We start from the raw sequence: 21,859 nt of genomic DNA, 5'->3' as shown, positions 1-21,859 counted from the left end.
TAATAAACGCTTGTAATATAATAAACGCTTGTAATATAATAAACGCTTGTAATATAATAAACGCTTGAAATATAATAAACGCTTTAAATAAAAAACACTTTGAATAATAATCACTTGCTATATTAAAGTTGCGATAACAAATGTTTGCAATAACAAACACTTTCAATAAACACTTGAAATAAAAAACACTTTGAATAATAATCATTTGCTATATTAAAGTTGCGATAATAAATATTTGCGACAATAAAAATTAATATTTTACATGCAAATTTTGTTATTACTGTATGAAGGCTAGTTTTTATCGATGCGCACAAGAAATGAATTTTAATTTTCAATTGTCAAAAAAGTTTTATTACTCAAAAGTCAGTCTGAAAATCAAACTAAGATAAAGACACTCTCTTAGATTGTAAAAGATATATCATGTTTTTAAATTTCTGATGAGTAACACTAATAAGTAGTAAACCTTGATATGAAAAATTAATTCAATATTTTTTGAAAATCCTGCGTTGATTATTACTGTAGATTATTTATTTGTCTTAATTGTGAAGCAATTTTCCATTAAATAATAAATACTTGCGATAATAAATACTTGTACAAATTAAACACTGGCGATAATAAACACTTGTAAAAATTAATCATTTGCGATAATAAACACTTGCGATAATAAACACTGTCGATAATAAACACTGGCGATAATAAACACTGTCGATAATAAACACTGGCGATAATAAACACTGTCGATAATAAACACTGGCGATAATAAACACTGGCGATAATAAACACTATAAATATAAATATCTTCAATACCATATTTGTTAAAAATAATGTTGTTTTACATGATCCCATAAAATATTTTCTGCAGTACAATTATAAAAGAATTGATTCGCATTACTGTACTAATGCTCTAAAAAATTAATTCGCATTACAAATCTTCTATGAAAATATTTTTCTTTCCATTATGTACGATTTCTATTTGGAAAAAATGTACGATTTTTTATATTTCTTTTCCATGTTACCCAATCTATATTTTCATCATTAAAATAGTTTTTACACTTTGTTTTGCATCTAAATTGGTTAAATAACTTTCTTAATCAAACGATTTGTTTGTATTGTAAAACATAGGACAAGAATACTAATAAAAGAATTAACCCTTAGTCTCCAAAATGATCTTATAATTAATCATTATGACAGATGGATTTTTATATAATACTACTGATAATAAATTAATATTTATTTTAGGCAGACATTTTATTGCAATTAATGAGGTATCTCTTACAATATTTTTTGTAAACTTCAGATTTCTCATCTTTATTGTTTTAAAATTATTTAATTACTTTTAAGTATATCACCGGGCGGTTTGGAATTTTTTAAAAATAAAAAGTTTCCGAGTCTGGCAGTGTGAATATTTGTAACTTTCCCTAAAGTTTGTTTTTTGTATACATGTAATGTTACTCTTCCCTGTAAGTACAGATACTGAACTCTACAATTTTGTTTTTTCCCACGTTCATTTGTAACTCTTACATTTTTTTTTTACAATTTTATATCATGTTGCTAGCTGTAATTTTGTTATAATATGTGGTCGGTCACTATGTGTAAAAATCAATACAAGCTAATAAAATGTAACAATAACATTTATTAAAAGAGAAGATCAAAACCATAAATTAATTACAAATTGTAAAGAAGTTACCAAATGTTTTAAAAAAAATTTGCCTTTTCAGCCTACTACATAAAAATGAATGGTGCGGCCTTTGTAATTATGATTTCAAATACTATTAGTATTATCCATAGACTGTTCCCATCTAACTACTATTATTCCATGAATCTTTACAGATTTGGTTGTTTGTTCTACAACAGAAAATTAATATAAATAATATAATCTTCAATTTTTACCTAATGTGTATACTACTGACCTGAAAAATATAATTACTGTATTTAAGAAAACATAATATTCAATTTTTTTCATCAATTTTTACATGCAAATTTGTGTTATTATTTAGGCTAGATTCTACCTCCTAGAAATGCATTTGTACATAAAATAAAGAAAAATAAAATGTTGGTATATTTAAATTTCATTAAACTGGAAAAGAAAATTGTAAGTATGTAAGAAAAACATTTAAAAAATGAATATACAGTATATTAAAAAAAAATGAAAATGATATACTATTCAACTACAGCTTTAAAATGCATTTTTGGTATATGAACAATTAACCTGCAAAAAAGTGTATGTTAAAAAATTGTATGATTTTATTATATTTAGACATAATAACTAGTAACCTGAAAAAAAGTGTAAATGTAAAAAAAAAACATTAAAAAAATAACCAATTTCTTTAGAAATGAGTATTTGTTTTGATTTTCGTACAGTATAATTGAACAAAGTTAATTATTATAATGCCTGAAAAAAAATATTTAAGGAAAAAAAAAATGAAAAAAATGCATATTTGTTTCCAAAATTGAGATTTTGGTACAATATATTATAAAAATTAAATTGCCTGAAAAAATGTATGTTAAAAAAAACATTTTTAAAAATGAATATAAATACAGAAACTTTATTGGTCCAACAAGGAAATTTGTTTGTTGACAGGCTTGAACGAACAGTTAAAAAAATATAAAATAAGTCATAGGTATACACAAATACAAATGAAATTTGTAAAAAATGAGATTATAATACAGTAAATTCGAACAATTTAACTATTAAACTAAGTTTGCCTGAAAAAAAGAAAATATAAGTATGTAAGGACAATATTTTTAAAAATGAATATAGAAATGGATACTTTGTAAAACAAGTGAGATTTTGGTACAGTAAATTTGAACAATTTACCTATTGTACTTACCTGCCTGCAAACAAAAGTAATTATGTAAGAAAAACATTTAAAAAAATTAAACATGATATAATATTCAACAGAAGCCTATAGAAATACATAAAGTATTTGTTTTCAAAAGAAAAACATTAAAAAATTGAGATTTTGGTACAAGATATTTGATTTAATTTTAAACTATTTAACTATTGTACTACCTGCCTGCAAACAAAAGTAATTATGTAAGAAAAACATTTAAAAAAATTAAACATGATATAATATTTAACAGAAGCCTATAGAAATACATAAAGCATTTGTTTTCAAAATGTGTTAATAAATGAGATTTAAGTATATTTGAACAATTTAGCATGTCTGAAAAAAATTTGTATGCAAGAAAAACATGAAAAAAATAAATATACAGTAAATGATAAATTCAATATAGAATTGCACATTTCTTGGTAAATATTAAGATTTTGGTATATTTGAACAATTGGAAACCTGCTGGAAATAATACTATTTATTATAATAAATATTATTTTAATATTATGTATGGTCCAAGAAGGAAATTTTTGTTGTTGAGAAGCTTGAAAAAACAGTTGAAAAATAAAGTAAGTTATAACATTTAAAATACGAATGAAATAAGAATATTAGAAATATATTTATATGTTTATTTATAGAATAGAGATTTGTTTTCAAAAGGTAAAGGTATTTATCCTGGCCACTGAGAAAATTCGAATTAGGCCTTCCAGGGCCTACACCTATCAAAACAAACATTTTGAAAATTAATTAAGATTTTGGTACAGTAAATTTAATGTTTAATGTATTAACTATTATACTACTTGCATGGAAAAAATGATTTTGGTACAGTAAATTTAATTAATATTTTTAGCTTGCCTGAAAAAAAGAATAAGAATGTTTAGAAAAACTTTAAAAAAAAAATGATATCATATTCATCAACATATTTCAACAGAAATTCATATTTATTTTCAAAAATTTGTAAAACAAGTGAGATTTTTGTTCAACTATTATACTACCTGCCTGAAAAAATGTAAGCATGTTAGAAAAATATTTTTAAAATAACAAAAAAATATTTTCTATAGAAGCCTATAGAAATGCATATTGGTTTTTCTAAATAAGTAAAATAAAATGAGATTTTGGTACAGTAAATTTAACTTAGCCTACCTGAAAAAAAAGTTGTAAGTATGTAATGATATAATATTTAACTAACTTTTTATGGAATTGCAATTTTTTTCAAAATATTAAGATATTGGTATATTAAAATAAAAAGGTAAGTCTTACAAAAATACAAGTGCTATAACAACAACGAATGAAATAAGAATATAAAAAATATAACAATATATTTATATTGAACAACAGATTAAAATTGGTAAAAAAATGAAATTTTGGTAAAGTTTGAACAATATTGAAAATAAGCAGTTGTAAGTAATATGTAAGAAAAACGTGAAAAATGAATATAAATGATATAATATTCAATTGTTTTCATCAATTTGTACATGCAAATTAGTATGTAGCCTAGAAAATTCTATAAAAATGCATATATTTCAAGCAATATTTTGGTTTTCAAAATGTGTTAAAAAATGAGATTTGAACTACTTAATTACTTGGCCTGCCTGAAAAAAATAATAAAAAATAAATGATATAATACTCAATAGAAGAAGCCTATAGAAATGCATAGCTGTTTAATTCAAGTATTGTATTTTTGTAAAAATTGGAAACATTTTAAGTATGTAACATTAGCCTATAAAATTATTAGTAAAAATTGTTATTATATATATGACTCCCCACATGATTACTTCATTGTATTTATTATCCTGTATGTTATTATATTGTGGAAATAAATTAAATTGAATAATGATATGATATTCAATCTTTTACCTTAATTTTTAGATTCGCAGTTTTGTTATTATGAAGGCTATTTATGCCGTCTAGAAATGAATTTTTTATTTGGCAAAAAAATAGATTTTGGTATATGAATAATTTACCTGAAAAAAAATTATATATTTAGAAAAAAAAAGAGATTTTGATATTTGAAAAATGTAATACTACTGTACATGCCTAAAAAATATGTAACAAAAATATTTAAATGGTATTTTGCTATATTAATTAAAATGATTAAACCTGCCTGAAAAAGATTTATAAGTAGTATGTATAAATATAAATATATAAATACAGTCTATAGAATTACATTTTGTACAAATTTAGATTTCTGTATATTTAAACAATTAAACTACCTGCATGAGACAAATTTTAAATTTAAAAAATAAAATGTTTATTATGCAGGATAAATTCTTTTAAATGAAATAATATGAAATAGAAATGCAAAAAAAAAAACAAATTAGTTTTAGTACTCAGTATATTTGAAAAATGTAATTATTATACTTCCTGAATAAAGAAGTACAAAGTACTGTAAGAAAATTAAATTTTTACCAATTACTACTGTTTTAATTAAATAAACTTCCTGCTTGAAAAACAATTTTAAATGTAAAAAAAATAAATTAAAAATGAATTTTGTTGTTATGAATGATTATAAATGCACTTCTTAATTTAAAAAAAACAAAACTTTGGTATATTTGAAAAAATTCAACTGTACTGTAAATTGTAGGATGTAAATACAAGTGATATAATATTCAACCATTTACCAAAAATTAATTTTTTTCTTTTGTTTTTATAAATATTTTTGACCACAAACCCTATTAACTTAGAATGCCTGCATTTACAGATATTCAACACAAATATATTTTACATAAAAATAATACAATTGACTGAGATATCTCCAGGCAAAATTCCATTTTTATAAATAATCACATTCTACTGTCAATTAGTAAACAAAATTAGATTTTGATATATTTGAACAATTTAAATATTGTATCTTTCAACTTTCTGACCTTATAACTTAAGCATGCCTTATTCAAATTCTTACACCAGTAAGTTTACATATATTTTAGTATAGCATTTTATTTCTAATAAAATTTAAAAAATGTCCAAAATATTTTGATTATAACTAATTTTTTGCATCTTCTACCGACTTTTTTTAGTTTATTACTCGAAAAAATGTATATCACACAACCTTTGAATTTGAATTTGAATTTGTTCAATTTTATTAAACCATAAAAAGCAAGTGATTCAACCTTTTACCAACAATTATTTTGTTTTTCTAAATGTTTCAACTTTCTGACCACAAACCTTATTAACTTAGAATGCCTGAGTTTACAGATATTTAACAAATATATTTTGCATAAAAAATTAACTGAGATTTCTTTATTTTTTTTCGAGTTTTATTTATTTCGAGTTTAAACAGCAATTTAAATATTGTTACCTTTCAACTTTCGGACCATATAACTTAAGCATGCCTTATTCAAATTTAGTCAAATTCTTACAACAGTAAGTTTACACATATTTTAGTATAGCATTTTTTTTTCAAATAAAACAAAAAAAAATTTCCAAAATATTTTATTTATAGGTTACTTTCCTTTATATCTATGATTTTGCATCTTCTATCAACTTTTTTTAGTTTACTACCTGAGAAATATGCAAATTACACTACCTTTGAATTTGAATTTTTTATTAAACCGTAAATGTTTATGATAAAAGACATTTATCTAGACAATAGCTTTGTTTCCTCACAAACCTCTAAGTTCAGAAAGTGTTGATTTTAATGAATTCAATACAACATTGTATAATATTTTGAATAACATTTTAAAGCAGTGTTTTTTAAAATAAAGTTCAAGCATAACAATACTGTAGAAGCAACAAATATTTTTTTAAACTAACTTACATCAAATGTTTTGTTTTCAACTTTCTAAACTAACTCCAAAAGCTTTAAAAAGTGTCAACATTTCAGACATTTTTCAAAAATATTTTACTGTTTTTATAAAAACAATGTTTTTGATGTTTCTATTTACTACTCTGATTTTACATGTTATAGCAACTTGTTTTAGTTTAGTACCAGAGACAAATGTTACTTTTTAAAAAGACAAATGAACATTTAAAGAACATTATGATGGCATTAAGGCCAGGGGAATCTGGAAGGGACCATTGTCATCGATTGAATTTATTGTAGTGGATAAGAAAAACAGATATAATGAACATTGAAAGAACATTATGATGGCATTAAGGCCAAGGGGAAACTGGAGGACTTTAGTTACCGATAGAGTAACTAAAGGGTGAAAGAATTGATAGTATTGGATAAGAAAAATTAGAGAGATTATGAAAACAAGAGGGAACCGTTGCCATTGGTTTAGTAAAAGACAGTGCCCTCACTGAGGGGATGTCAGGCTACTTGAGAAAGCAAACATAGGGTAGTACTTTTTTTGAAGTACTTTTTAAAAATTAGTAATTACTCTTACTGGGATACTTTTTGTAAGCAACCACACAATAGAGGGTGCTATAAAAAAAAATACATCATAGTAAAAGATGATGCTATTAAAAACAATGTTTGGCATAGGTGTCTATGGATATGCCAGGCAGTATCTAGACAGGGCAAAGGCAGAAAACAAAATGTATTCTTTAAATTTATTTAACATACTAGGGGCCAGTACTTTTTACGCTATCAGGATTTTTTTCTCCTATATTATCTAAAAGCATTGGGGAAAAAAATGTACCTTAACGGAAGGCAAGAGGATTAAAATAAAACAATATACTGTATATGATATATATATAATTTGCAGCGATAATATGACGAAATCTGTGAAAATGAGAAACGTCGACTTTTTCTCATTCTCACAGATTTCCTTATCTTATCGTTTCAAATTAATTAATACATTTTCAGTATATCACCAGGCTGTTTAGAATTTGTTCAATGCCTGTGGTGTTTATATATATAAATATATAAATATCTGGAACATGCATCTGCTTATATAGTTTACATAATTATATAATAATTTATACAGATAAACAATGCTGACAGAGACATTTTTTCGGAAGGTCAAAAAGACAGGAGCATGCTCATAGCTAGGTATATTAAGTGATAAAGTTAGTGTTAGGGACCATTTCATGACCATGCACCTGTATTCATTTTGATGGTCCGACTAATGTAGCTCTAAATATAGAAAGCATTGAAATTTATTTCACTACTTATTAATTCAAAGAATTTCCAAGTGATAACAACTTGTTACTGCACATGGAATAAAACATACGCGAAAAAAAAAAAAATTGGAGATGAAATGCTGATATGTTTGTACAGGTCACCTAGCAAGAAATGCGGACAAAAGGTAGGCAAAATTAATGACAACAGCAAAATTAATGACAACGGCAAAAGAAGAAAGAGAGGTAAAATATGAAAACAGAAAGACCTATAACTATTTGGGCAGCATAGTTACAGAAGAGTTATGAAGAGAAGAACGGGTACATCTAACATAGAATGATGGAGGAATGGACAACAGTCTGAGTAAATCAAGCGCTAAATCCAAAAAGTAGAGGACTGAATCAAAATAATTTACTGGATTAAAACCTTTGTAATAAACAACAGGCTAAGAAAATAAATGATATTGGCAATTGGCTAATGCACAAGCACGGACAGTCATAGAAAAGTGGTGATTGGCTAATGCACAAGCAAAAAGCGCAACAGCGAATGATGTGACATTTTATAGGTTTATATTTAATTTACCTTCGCCAAAGAGCTATATGTAATCGATTGTGTGTGTTTGTTTGTTAGCAGGATTACTCAAAAAGTAATTACAAGATCTTTACCAAGAGTTATAATTTGTAATTTTAAAACATAATTTGATTTAATTTACAGGATTTTTTATACGAGTAGTTTTAAAAAACCTATTTCTTTTCAAATTCACCCATTTGTTTTTGCTGTTAATTGAAAGGCTGGTTACATAACCATTACACCAAATTCGCATACACATGCTTGTAGTGAAAATAGCCTAAATCACACACAGCCTTAAGACAACAATTTAAAACAGTTTTTTCTTTTTCAGTGAAATCTTGTGTAAGAGAATTTTACAGTAGGCAGAGGTATGCACTCTCGGAGTGTCTTTCTAGTTGAATACTGTGAAATATAAACCTTGTCGACAAAATGTATCCAACATTTGAAACCAATTGCATGGTTTTAATAGAAAAACATTTTGCTGTAGTGAATATTGGAGCAATTTCTTTTTTGTTTGACGGTGTCTGTGTGCAGTAATAGCATTCTTTTCATTTTATTTTTTCAACCAAACTTGAATATGTGTTTTTCACATGATTACCTTTATTTTCTATCAAACATTGGTGTTTTCCCCTATAGATTTTCATTTTTTCGACAATATTTCTGCGATATTTATTTGTTTTGTGTTTGTCAGATTGCTCTTGTATTTTAAGTAAGTAAATTTATTGTCATTTGTAAATGAACGCTTTTTGGCTAAAAACAAATAAATTGAACTTAAACTACATGGTGAAACTATCCCCCGCCGGACACCATCCCGGTACTTCTAGAACTGGTTTCGGGGGGCGGGGGGTTGGTAAAAACTTTTATGGTATTTCAAGGTTTCGGGGAAGTACATAAACATGCATCATTAATTGTGCAGATTGCTGTTTTTTTTTTTAGTTTTTGCAAGTATCGATCTATATTTGTGACTGTGCGACATAAATTTGGAAATGATGGTTGCCAGGATGGTATGGATCATTTGTTTATCAATTTTTGTATAATATTCAAAAACTGTTTTATAGTACATTTAAAAAACGAGAACAAAAAAGGCCATATACATGGCTGCAGTCTTTACAAAGAACAATTGAAAGGCAAATGCTTGATCACATGACAGAGAATGATAAAGCAATGATTGAGAATCAAAATCATTAACTGGATTTACCTTATTTTCTATAAAACAAGGCTTTTTTCTTTCTTTTTTTTTTAAAGATTTTCATAATAATTTCATCTTTTATTGTGTGTTGTCTCAACACAACATATCACTATAGTGTATTTTATCATTTTACACAATCCTACAAATCAAGCAATACAATTTTTTAAAACTAAATCGATTTAAAATTAATAAAGAAAATACACAGTATGGACATTTTTTACAGTCCAGTTTTTGTCATCTAAGAATGTTTAAATCACATTTTTATAACATAACTTGTTAATTCATGAAGAAAAATGAATTAAGAGAAATGCTTGGTGTCAAAAAGACAAAGCACAAGAAAGGAATTTATTCAAGTCAAAGAGACAACGGCAAAATGGGCAAATTAACTAGCAAGAAGATAGGACAACAGGTGGACCAAACGAATAACTGCCACCTAAGAGCTGGCAGAGGAAAAGGCCTTTTTTAGGCGTATTTATTCAACAAGTGGTTTCCATAACACAAAAGTGTCCCCAACCCTCACAAAATGCATGAGATACTTGTGCAAGGACATGAGAACCATTAGCTGCATTAGAATACGCTAAAGGTGGTAAATTAAAGTATATTTAAAAATTATGCCTAAATGGCGAGCAATGTACCTTGGTGCAATTTTCGGAGCGATGTCCCACGGCGCAATATTTTCTTTTGGAGCGATGTCCAACGAATTGTGACCATCTGAGCGATGTATGCCTACCGCTAAGTCGGACCTACCGCATGAGCGCGTACCGTCAAGCGCTACCTCTGAAGTGCACCTCCGAGAAGAACGAGAAAATAATGGGACTGCGTTGCCACATCATCGATGAGGGGTATTGCCAGGAACAAAATAATCTGCGAACTACTGTCGGGTGCTAGGCGCTACTCTCAGGCGCTACTTATTAGTAGGTCACAGTTCAATATTATAGGCATGTTTCTGTAAGCCTACCTCTACGTCGTAGCCTACCTCTCCAAGTACAAGCGCTCCTACCTGTGAGCATAGGCCTCTCCTGCACTGAGAGCTCAGACCACAGAGTGATATAATTATTGCTAGGTAATATTAGTTTAGCCTTTATGTATGCACATCAGAATAGGCGATACTCTCTGATGCTAGGCATACTCTCAGGCGCTACTCACAAGGATACTATAGGCTACAGTTCAAAATTATATAGGCCACCACTTCCATCGTCTTCTGTCCATATGTGGTCGGTAGATCGAACCACCTGTATGTGTGCGTGTGTTGTATATGGAAGGCGCGATATCAGGAAGGCGCGATATCAGTAAACCGCGCCTCACCACGCCACCTGTATGTGTGCGTGTGTTGTATAACATACCAGAAGGAGCGATATCAGTACACCGCGCCTCATCACACCACCTGTATGTGCGTGTCACACCACCTGTATGTGCGTGTGTTGTATAACATACCAGAAGGAGCGATATCAGTACACCGCGCCTCATCACACCACACACCACCTGTATGTGTGTGTTGTGTATAACATACCGGAAGGAGCGATATCAGTACAACGCGCCTCACCACACCACCTGTATGTGTGCGTGACGTGTTGTATATCATTATCATACCGGAAGGAGCGAAAACAATACACCGCGACTCACCACCTGGATCGACCTACTTACAAGCTACATACCGTTTTTATTCGAATAAACGCTTCCTACCTATAGAACATCAATTGGAATAAAGCCGCCCCACCCCTCGAATAACGCCCGTTACCGTTTGCATATTTCCTCGAATTCCCCGCCACATAATAATACACAATAATGTATTTTAACAAATTTCTTTTTTATTTACTGAAAATTGTAAATTCAATCAAAAAATAGTCAAATTGTGTCAGACACGGGTTTTTTTTTGTTCAAATTTCGTTTATTTATTTGTCTTTTTGTAAAATAAGTTTTTCTACAGACGTGAGAGGCATATAACTTTGATTGTATTCATCTTCATCAATTTTTCATTCCATTTTTTCTGTCAATAGTAAGTTTATTTATCAGATTATATTTTGTTTATTAATAAGCCTACTGTTGTATTTTATACTGTTTTCTAACAAAATTCCATCCGTAACCAATACAGTATTAGGAATTTTTAATTATGGTATCATGGATATTGCGTGCGTTTTTTAAAAGCATTATTTACGTCAGGTTCCCATTTTCTTTGGTTTATCGTTATTAATGATTGCTTACAAAAAATCTTTCTATATGGAAAAAAATAAAAGATTATAACAGTTGTGTACTTATGTTATACAAATCCTCCAGATGTCTTTTGTTCATGAAATAATGTTGATAATAAATTGTTTTAAAACTTGGTTGAAAATTGGTACGTAATGTTTTGGAATTAAAACTATATACTGAAAGCAATGTATATGTTACTTGAAGCAATTCATTATCAACACATTTACATTAATGTCTTTAAATAAATAGTAAAGTATTATTGAATTTACGCACTTTTGTTTAATAAGTTCACATACAATCACAGGAGCTACATTCACCGTTTCACTGAACGAAAGACGGCGTCATTAACATCCTGATTCATATGATTTCTACATTATATTATGGCGACGTTCTCCGTTTCTTATTAGTCGCGTGCGTGCAACGCGACTCTATAGCTCATTATCGGTCGGTCGGTCGGTCGGTAAACACTAACTCAAATCTGCGTACGCGCGATTGCAGCCATGTGTATGGACTTCTTTTTATTTGTGAACCGATCACAATTAGGCCTAAATGCGAATGCACTATGTTAAGAAACACGTGTTTTAATGAAAATTATGTACAATTAATATTATATTAGGATATTTTTATTAAAGGTTCAACATAACTTTAACATAACTTATTAATAGATAACATATAAGAAAAAAAACCATTTTGATCCATTTAAATAAAGCTACCATGACATCTATATATAAATGCTACTCAATTTTTCGCGTATTTTACGCATCTCCTTTGTTACCGTATGTTAGATGCGCCTCTATGCAGAACCGCCGATTGTCTGATCATTCATTCGGTATTTTGTTTTGCGTTCAAGTTCAATGCGAACTTACGTCTAAGTGAAAAAGCCCCGAAAAAAATCACACTTTGGGTGAGAAGGCAAATTCAATGCTTATTAGCCTATAGCTTTATCTATATTTATTTACAGCAATTTGTTGAGGAAATCAAATATATCAATGTAAATAGATGGTATTGATACAGTTGAGTACGTATCGGCTGGTGCCTAGAAAACAAGGCCATGTAGATGGCTGCAATCGCGTGCTCAAATTTGTGTTTACCGACCGACCAACCGACCGAAATTGCTGAACATGTTTAAATATGTTGAAAATGTTTAAAAACATTTATATTTTTATAATTTACACGTGCGTAGCCTGTCACTTTTGACGTGCTCGTATAACGTAATGTCGAGTTGAAAAGTGAATCAAATATGATGATATTATTTAGGAAAGGTTGTAAAACAGAAATCGGGCAAAAAGAGTGCATATAAACATTTAACGCGCAGTGCCCGTGCAAAAATCTGCGCACTCATGGCAATTTTTTAAACGCTTAAAATTGCCTGAAACGTACTCTTATTACATCGAAAATAAATTTTGACAATTTTGAAAATGTTAAGCGCGTACGCATGCGCTACGCACGTAATTGTATTGCCATGATGATTTATGCCCTGAAATTTATGAGTACCAAATTTTATTTAATTGTGATTTATGCTTGTGAAGATATGATTACAAACGTGATTTCGTTAAATAGTGCGTAGAGACCGCGTAGTTTTTGATTGCGCACCGTGAAAACATAACCACATCGATTCCTGGCCATAACGAATATACTGTAAAAAATTGACTTAGCTAGATGAAACTGATATCAAGGCCATATACAAGTTAGTGTTTACCGACACGTATCGTTATAGTAGCTAGAAGGTTACGAGTTTACGAATTTTTCAATTTACGAATAACCTTTTGTACTGTGGGGCACGAGGATTTAAAGAGATGGTGTGAGGTATTGGGCATGTCGCGGATGGGGGTTCGCAGTGCGGTTAAGGGGGTACAAGTCTGCTGTCCTCTATTCTCTCCACATTGATCGGTCTATCTGCAGCTTCTACAAGTCTGCTGTCCTCTATTCTCTCCATATTGATCGGCATATCTGCAGCTCCTACAAGTCTGCTGTCCTCTATTCTCTCCATATTGATCGGCCTATCTGCAGCTCCTACAAGTCTGCTGTTCTATATTCTCTCCATATTGATTGGCCTATCTGCAGCTCCTACAAGTCTACTGTCATCTATTCTCTCCATATTGATCAGCCTATCTGCAGCTCCTACAAGTCTGCTGTCCTCTATTCTCTCCATATTGATCAGCCTATCTGCAGCTCCTACAAGTCTGCTATCATCTATTCTCTCCATATTTATCAGCCTATCTGCAGCTCCTACAAGTCTGCTGTCCTCTTCTCTCCATATTGATCGGCCTATCTGCAGCTCCTATAAGTCTGCTGTTCTCTATTCTCTCCATATTGATCAGCTTATCTGGAGCTCCTAAAATTCTGCTGTTCTCTATTCTCTCCATTTTGATCGGCTTATCTGCAGCTCCTACAATTCTGCTGTCATCTATTCTCTCCATATTTATCAGCCTATCTGCAGCCCCTACCAGTCTGCTGTCATCTATTCTCTCCATATTTATCAGCCTATCTGCAGCTCCTACAAGTCTGCTGTCCTCTATTCTCTCCATATTGATCGGCCTATCTGCAGCTCCTACCAGTCTGCTGTCATCTATTCTCTCCATATTTATCAGCCTATCTGCAGCTCCTACAAGTCTGCTGTCCTCTTCTCTCCATATTGATCAGCTTATCTGGCGCTCCTAAAATTCTGCTGTTCTCTATTCTCTCCATTTTGATCGGCCTATCTGCAGCTCCTACAATTCTGCTGTCACCTATTTCTCTTATATTGTTGCTTTGAAAGGTCACTTTGGTTATAAATGGTCAAAAGTTTAACTGACCCCATCCACCCTAGGCCGAAAAATACCTAAAGTGGGAGGGGGTAGAACACAACAGTAGACAACGTGTATTTGCAACTTAAGCACGGTTCATTTAATTCCATCCATAGCATGTAAATAATGTAGGAATAATATTTACACTACTTACAATCAAGAATCCCACGTGAAGATCCTCATCCGAGGAAATCTTCTTAGCATTAAGTTCAACTGGTAGATTATTTACTGGGAATTAAGTCATTTAACCGGCAAAACATTATATATTGTTTGTTTTCTCCAAAACGCCGGCTACCATGCTAGGCCATAATCGAATGTCCGTTTGTTTAATCCCTCGTCGTACGCCTAACAAAGCCTTTAAATTTCCCGCAAAAAACGCCACTTTCAGATTTGCATGCGGGGCGACATCTGCTGTATTCCCAATAATGACGGGATATACGGAGCACCCTATTAATATAACGTTTTAAAACGAATAGAGATACATTAAAAAAAATACATCAACTAAATGAATATTAATTTATACAAATGATGCAATAATTAATTAATACATTCTATTTATTTTAATTTAATTGTTATTGTTACATGTGTATGTCTCGTCATATTGTATTTTGGTGAGGGTCCCTAATGATCAGCTTCGGCTAAAATATTGTTGAAATTCTATCACTTGGCTCCATTGTATTTTATTTAGAAATCCCTTTGAAATAGACTTATTTTTATTTCAAATACTTTGTTCGTTCATTTAGTTTAAAAAATAAAACAATGTAATACAAACCTACCTCCATATTATCTAGTCAATGAGATATCATCTTGGAAATACTCTGTGGTTAAGATATAAATTTAACAATGAATTAACATACAATCGTGAATGAAACAATTGTTAGGATGGTTCCAGCAAATAGGGCTACTGTCAACTACACTAGTGGACATAACGCAATACTGTAGCCTATATTATTTAATCTTTAGATATGCTAATTTGTGAAAACTTTTACGCGCATGCGCATGTCGTTGGTAGCATTACTGTCGTGGTTGTGTTGTTCAAAATTATTAAAACAATGTTTGTATATAGAGAGATCTAGACCTAGTAGGACCGACAGGGTAGATACCGTACGTGAAATTAAAATAATTGAGAAATCTCTTTCTTAAATCGATTCGTATCCTTCTCCATCTTCCTCCTACAACTCATTTAACTTCTTTTCACTTCATCATTGCTAATACTCTTCCTCTTCAAAACATATATCGACATCAACTTGGCTGTCTTGCTTTTAAAGCTCTCAATAACCTTGCACCTCAGTCTGTCTCTCAATTGAATGGCCGCATGGCCACACGGCAGATCACTAATGGTGATCTCCTTATACACAGACCTTACTTGAAACATTTCAAACAGTTTTTTAGCTTCAATGCTCCAATTTTTTTAATTCTCTTTCTTTAGATATCCGACTTGCTTCATCTTATTCTTCCTTCAAATTTTGGCTCAATTCCTTTTCCCTATCTTTTATTCTGAGATGGCCAATTTATTTTAATTTAATTATCTTATTTTTTATTCTATTTTTTTGTGCTTTATTTTATTTTTTTTTATCTTTATAAATTATATTTATTTTTAATTTAATGTTTATGTTGCCATTTTGTATTTTTTAAGTTCCCTATACACTAGTATTTCTGTATTCGGATTGGTTGAATATTAACCAATCAGAACGAACCATCGTGCTATATCGCTCCTGTTTTAATTTGGCGCAGCATGCTGTGCTGTGCAGTTTGTTAGTGCTCTTTCATTTCGCGGGTACGCACTAGAGAAGGTATACGAAGTTGAAATAAATTCATGTTACCCATTTTACTAAACCTCTTTTGTGTTCTGATTTCTTAGGATTTTATTTACATCCATCGGATTATCGTTGCATCTTTTTTCAAAGAGTGGTGGTACCACCGATGACGGATTAATTGTATCCAATCAATAAGTTCAGCTGTGGAAAAGAAGCGAGGACGGAAGCTGCTTATCATCCTCTGATCCTTCGGTGCAGATCGTCAGCATAATGCATTCTTCGCGATATTTATGTAAGTTTTGCATTCATAAATTTTCTTTAACTAGGCTATTAATTAAATTCTTTATCATTTAAAATGTGGCTTCATATAGCAACCAAAACCTGTTTTTTAATGTGATTAGTCGATTGACGTTCAGACTACCTCTCATCGGGTGGTCGTCATCCTCTCAACATGCTGTCTTGTTTTGTTTGACCTCAATATGACGGACGATATTCCAATATTCGTATTGTTTTTGTTTGTTGCATCACTTGATAGCTTATCAAAAGTGTTTATATTTCAAAATGTACTTATGGCCTACTTGCTATTAATTATTTATATGAAAGGAGTTGAAGTGCATTTCGTTGATTCTTCAACATACATTTAGTATATATATATGGATAACTTTATCTTATCTTGTGTATTAAAATATAAATATTTTTATATTAATAAATGCTGTAGGCCTATTATTAATATAATAATTATTATAACCTGTCTACATAACTATGTAGTTTACATGTCCCAGATATTTATAAAAAGGTTAAGCATGGTTGACATTGCAAATAATTTCCACTCCTAACTAAACAAAATATCTAAACTTGATATTAATAATTTACTATTTATTAGGCCCTTATACGAAGTACTAAAATATTTGTAGTCCATTCCTTTTTTTAATAATTAATAATAATCAATATGCCCAAGTATTGCTGTTAATCATATCAATCATATATCATGTGTGCAATAATTACAGTAAAGTATATCTCACCCCCATTTCCCCACCCGCACAATTCTGTGGAGCCAGGATTCCCTTTATCACCTCTAATAAAGCTCTAAAACTTTTCAGTTCTATGAATCCTCCACACAAGAAAACCAATAAGGGTGATCATACTCATAGGCCCTGTTTCTGCTGCATATCATCAATATCAACTAATAATATTATACAGTATATAATACAGTATACGATGTATGGATTAAATAAAGAATTCCGTCAAGTATTTCATGGGATGAGTGACCCTGTCTTTACCAGACTTCTTTTTTATTGATCTTTGAAAAATATTCATAAATCAAGCCATTATTTTATTTATTTATACATTTCTTTTTATTTATCAAGTAATATGATTATAAATGAACAGGTTTTATATATCAAAAAATACATTACTTACCAATTTAAAATAATTATTTGGGTTAATATTGCACTATCATATCACTAATAATGGTGTGGTAACAAATCCACTCTATAATAATTACTACCAATACCGTACAAAGATGAATGGTACTGTACATTGATATTATCAGCAAGCTGTTGATGCCCGGCGTGTTCATGATCATTATTTACTTTCCCATGAATATAAAATAACAGTATAGTTTAGTCATTGTTTTGTTTCCTAAACTACGTGATACGGCCATTTAGTATCGTAATCTGCATGCCTTCCATACCATGCTTGACTGTTTAAAATAAATGAAAACCCATCTCTTGAGAATTCAATTAAGTTGGTTTTACTTGACTAGATTACAGCCAATTCTAAACATGTGTCATTTTTATGCCTGTGTCATAGGTCAATGAGATACCTTGAATCCTAGCTATTCCAATTACGCAGTGTGAAATAAGTACACCTCTATATAATGGTTCCACACCCTTATAAACAGATCAAATACCCCAAAATCACAATTTGGCCTACTGAATTTAATCACATAAAAAGTTGAGACATGGGAGATTGTTGTGGCACCATACGTTGAATCGGATTCAAATATGTGTCCACTGTACATAGACAATCATTAAATGGGCATACTAAAAAGGAGGATTATTTTGTCGTAGATTACTAGATAGATGTAGATGTAAAAGAGGGTTGGTAGGGTGCTTGCATCTAATTTTTAATTACTATTTTTTACTCCATGTCATTGTCAGCAGAGAGCTTTTATGAGAATACTGTACTTTTTCTTCTAGAGAAAAAAAAATGGTTAAAGATCATATCACTTATTAAACATATTGTACTGTTAGTGTTACGGTAGATAACATTAATTTTACTATCTCAAAACCAGATGGCAGGAACTCATAGATCATAAAAAATTGAACATCTTTTTAGAAATGTTAAAAGCAGACATCCTGGTTAGTGATGAATAAAATCATGATTGTAATCAATTAATAATAGCATCCTACTATTTGATTACACTGCTACAGTAGGCCTGTGTACGACATCATGAATAAAATATTACATTGCACTTTTTCAGTTGCTTGTGATTTCCCAATATGACCTTGCAAACAACCCCCCCCCCCCCCCCCCCCCCCGTCTCTAATCACCGCCCTAACACTAAAACCCTCTAATTGGGACAAAACATACTAGCTGTCTGGGTCGAAACATCGAGGGCCGAAATGTTCCAGAGTTGAAACATCCTTAATTCATTGCATACTTACCAAAGTTGATTTTTACGTTGTTATGGTAATTCTTGGCATGATAAACAGAAATTTGAAGTTATCAAGTTACTTGAAAGAAAAAAAGATTAAGATTTGTGAAAACAATTAGGTTTCATTCAGATGTTTGGCCTTACCATGAAAGTGATAATTGGTTGTAATTATTGATCTTGTATATTAATTATCTCAAATTTGATATGTAATTTTATCCTCTGTAGACCCATTGTTACCATTTCACAAGTGTAGTGTTATGGCCTACTGTACAAGAAAATCATTGTCCTACATGTAAGACTTAAATCAATACAATACTAAATTCAGACCGAACATTTTCTGTTTAAATGTTTTACAGAAACTTCACGATAAATCATGGAAAAAAAGAATAATTTTTTTTAAAGGGTTCTTGGTAATCACAATAGATGAGTTACACATAATTACAATAAAAAATAACAGACAAATAGAGCTGATCTCTTGTCAACTTTCTAAGAGAGGTTATAACTGTAAAGAATGAGTACACTGGAAGTGCTATTTTAGTCAAAATATGGTAGTGATATACCCAAATATGGTAGTGATGTGACATCATCATGTCCATGGGCACATCACATTTCACATAAAGTTTGATAGTGTAGACAGAGCTTTATGTATGTTTAAACTGCAAAATATGAAATTAAAAACCTACAGGGTTTGGTAGAATCCTAAAAGTTGGCTGAGGTAACACAATGCCTAACAATATAGTAATCACCCTTAGGTCACCTAGATGGGTCATCTGAATCGACCAATAAGAACCCTATAACAATTTCATTCATAAATTCATATGTAAAAAATGTGTTCAACTTGATTTGGAGGAAGTGTAAAGTATGTAGCGTGACCCCAACGGTAGAATGATGTATTGTTTCGCAATATTGGATGACCGGGGACCGCGAGAAGACTTGTTACCAAGGAACAATAACGCATGTACAATACTATCAAGTCATTTACCTTTTACAGTATGTCAATTAAATTCCATCAAAGTTCAATGAATTTCTCCGAACCATGTTCTGATGTACCAGCATTTGTACGGTATTGTTCAAATTGAATTGAGCAACCTTCACTGCACATGTTGTCCTATTTAAAATCACCTTGTCTTGGGTGTGGTTCTAAAGTGGTACAGTTTAATACAATCATTCTCCTGTGACGTTGACTGTGGTAGATAAATCTGTTGGGTGTAGTAATATGTAGTACAGTACTGCTCTTTATTACAAATTATTTAAGAGTTGTAACTTTATGAGTTGCAATGCATCATAAATAAATTTATTCATGAGAAAAAAAAAACTAGATTAACAATATTTTTATGTTCCCCTGGCCAGTCATCCCCTAAAATATACTGTATATTTTATTAGCAGGGCTAGAAATTAATTTCTTTTGAAATCTTATCTACACAAAATTAGCAGTCCAATTTAGCACTTTTTGGCAATTATTAAGGGAAGTAGTAGTGTCAGAAGTAAGTAGCAGTTTGTTGAAACCCTGGGAGTGCCTGTGAAGATGCTCTAAGTTATTTCAATCTTTCTACAGTCTTAGGTGTAAATATGCTATTACTGCGTACACAAGGAATGTAAGGATACGTGCTAGCGAACTAGAATTGTCTAGGCACAGTTATTTCACCTGTAAATAATATGAGTTAAACATGGTCGCCACTGTTCACTTCTGCCAAATTTGCATCTACTGTAGGCCCTACTTCCACTCATATATTATACACTGTATACGTATGTTTGTTTAAATTCATTTTAATGAGTGGAAAATAAACGAAACTTTGAAAATGGTGTCTTATGAATATTCAACAGAAGTAACATGCACATTTAATTTCATGTTAGACGTAACTTTACATCAGATGCAAGGTTGTCTGAACTAATAATTAATGAGAAAATAAGACTAAAATTAGCTATTTTTTCACAAATTAAAATCAGTAAGAAATAGCTATTTTTGTTTTATAATGAAAAATTACACCAATTTTGCTAGTTGAATTTCAAGCTTTGAATTAGAGAGTGTGAACTCAGGATTAATTGATTTGTTATTTTAAATTTTGATTTAATTGTCTTGTTGCCAACGTCAACATTGATAAAAATAGCATCTATTTAATTATATATTTAATGGTAGTTTATATTGCTGGTATAAACCTGCAAAAACAAACAATTTTGTTAACATTATTTGTTGAAATATTAATAATGATTGTGGGTTTGATTTCTTGGAATAAGAAACACATTAATATTACTTACCAGTTGATAGATTTACAGGAATCAAAGTACAAAGACAAAGACATATTTCAATCCTTTTGTTATACTCTTTTGTCAAATTCCTATTTGTCTATGAGTTAATCATAATCATGTTATGATCAGCTAGCTTGTATTAATAGAAGCAGACAAGGGTCTATGAGTCCCGGGGTGATGTTTGTCCTAAAGTGTACCTCAGATGCGTTTAATAAGGCATCACACTGCTAGACGGTTTCTTACAGGTCATCTGAGGTTGTAGGCTTACTGAGAATCCAATTCCTTAAAACATACTTTGATTTACAAATTATATTTAATGAACAATGATATAAGAATTTAACTTTTGAAATTGTGTTTAGAATTTTATTCAAAATTTTAAAATGTTATAAACGTAAAAATAAATCAAACTCGACCTGAAATTCTGTGGCCTTATTCTACATTCACACAGGCTAAAGGGTAGAAAAAATAAATTAAATAAATTCTTAAATATTTATTGACTTAAGTGAAATGGTATTTAAGGAAAATATCTCACTTAATATAAGAGTGGTTGGTGAATATGGCCATATTCATCTCATACTAAGGCTATTAAAGGGAAATACCTATCCTTAAAATTAAAACATTC

General features: G+C 30.5%; 1 protein-coding gene across 2 annotated transcripts in view; it reads left to right on the top strand.

Annotated features, from left to right (window-relative positions):
- Positions 1-16,382: 16,382 nt before the first annotated feature.
- Positions 16,383-21,859, top strand: part of LOC144855282 (uncharacterized) — a 31,025-nt gene continuing 25,548 nt past the window's right edge. For both annotated transcript variants that reach the window (XM_078713092.1, XM_078713091.1), the window contains exon 1: positions 16,383-16,623. In XM_078713092.1, coding sequence (XP_078569218.1) covers positions 16,602-16,623 — 22 coding nt within the window. In that variant the 5' untranslated portion in view covers positions 16,383-16,601. The remainder of the gene's footprint in view (positions 16,624-21,859) is intronic.

The sequence above is a fragment of the Antedon bifida genome, chromosome 11 (genome assembly GCF_963402885.1).
Source record: "Antedon bifida chromosome 11, ecAntBifi1.1, whole genome shotgun sequence".
NCBI classification, from domain to species: domain Eukaryota; kingdom Metazoa; phylum Echinodermata; class Crinoidea; order Comatulida; family Antedonidae; genus Antedon; species Antedon bifida.
Note: the sequence above shows the minus strand (reverse complement) of the source record. Positions and strands in the feature narration are given on the sequence as shown.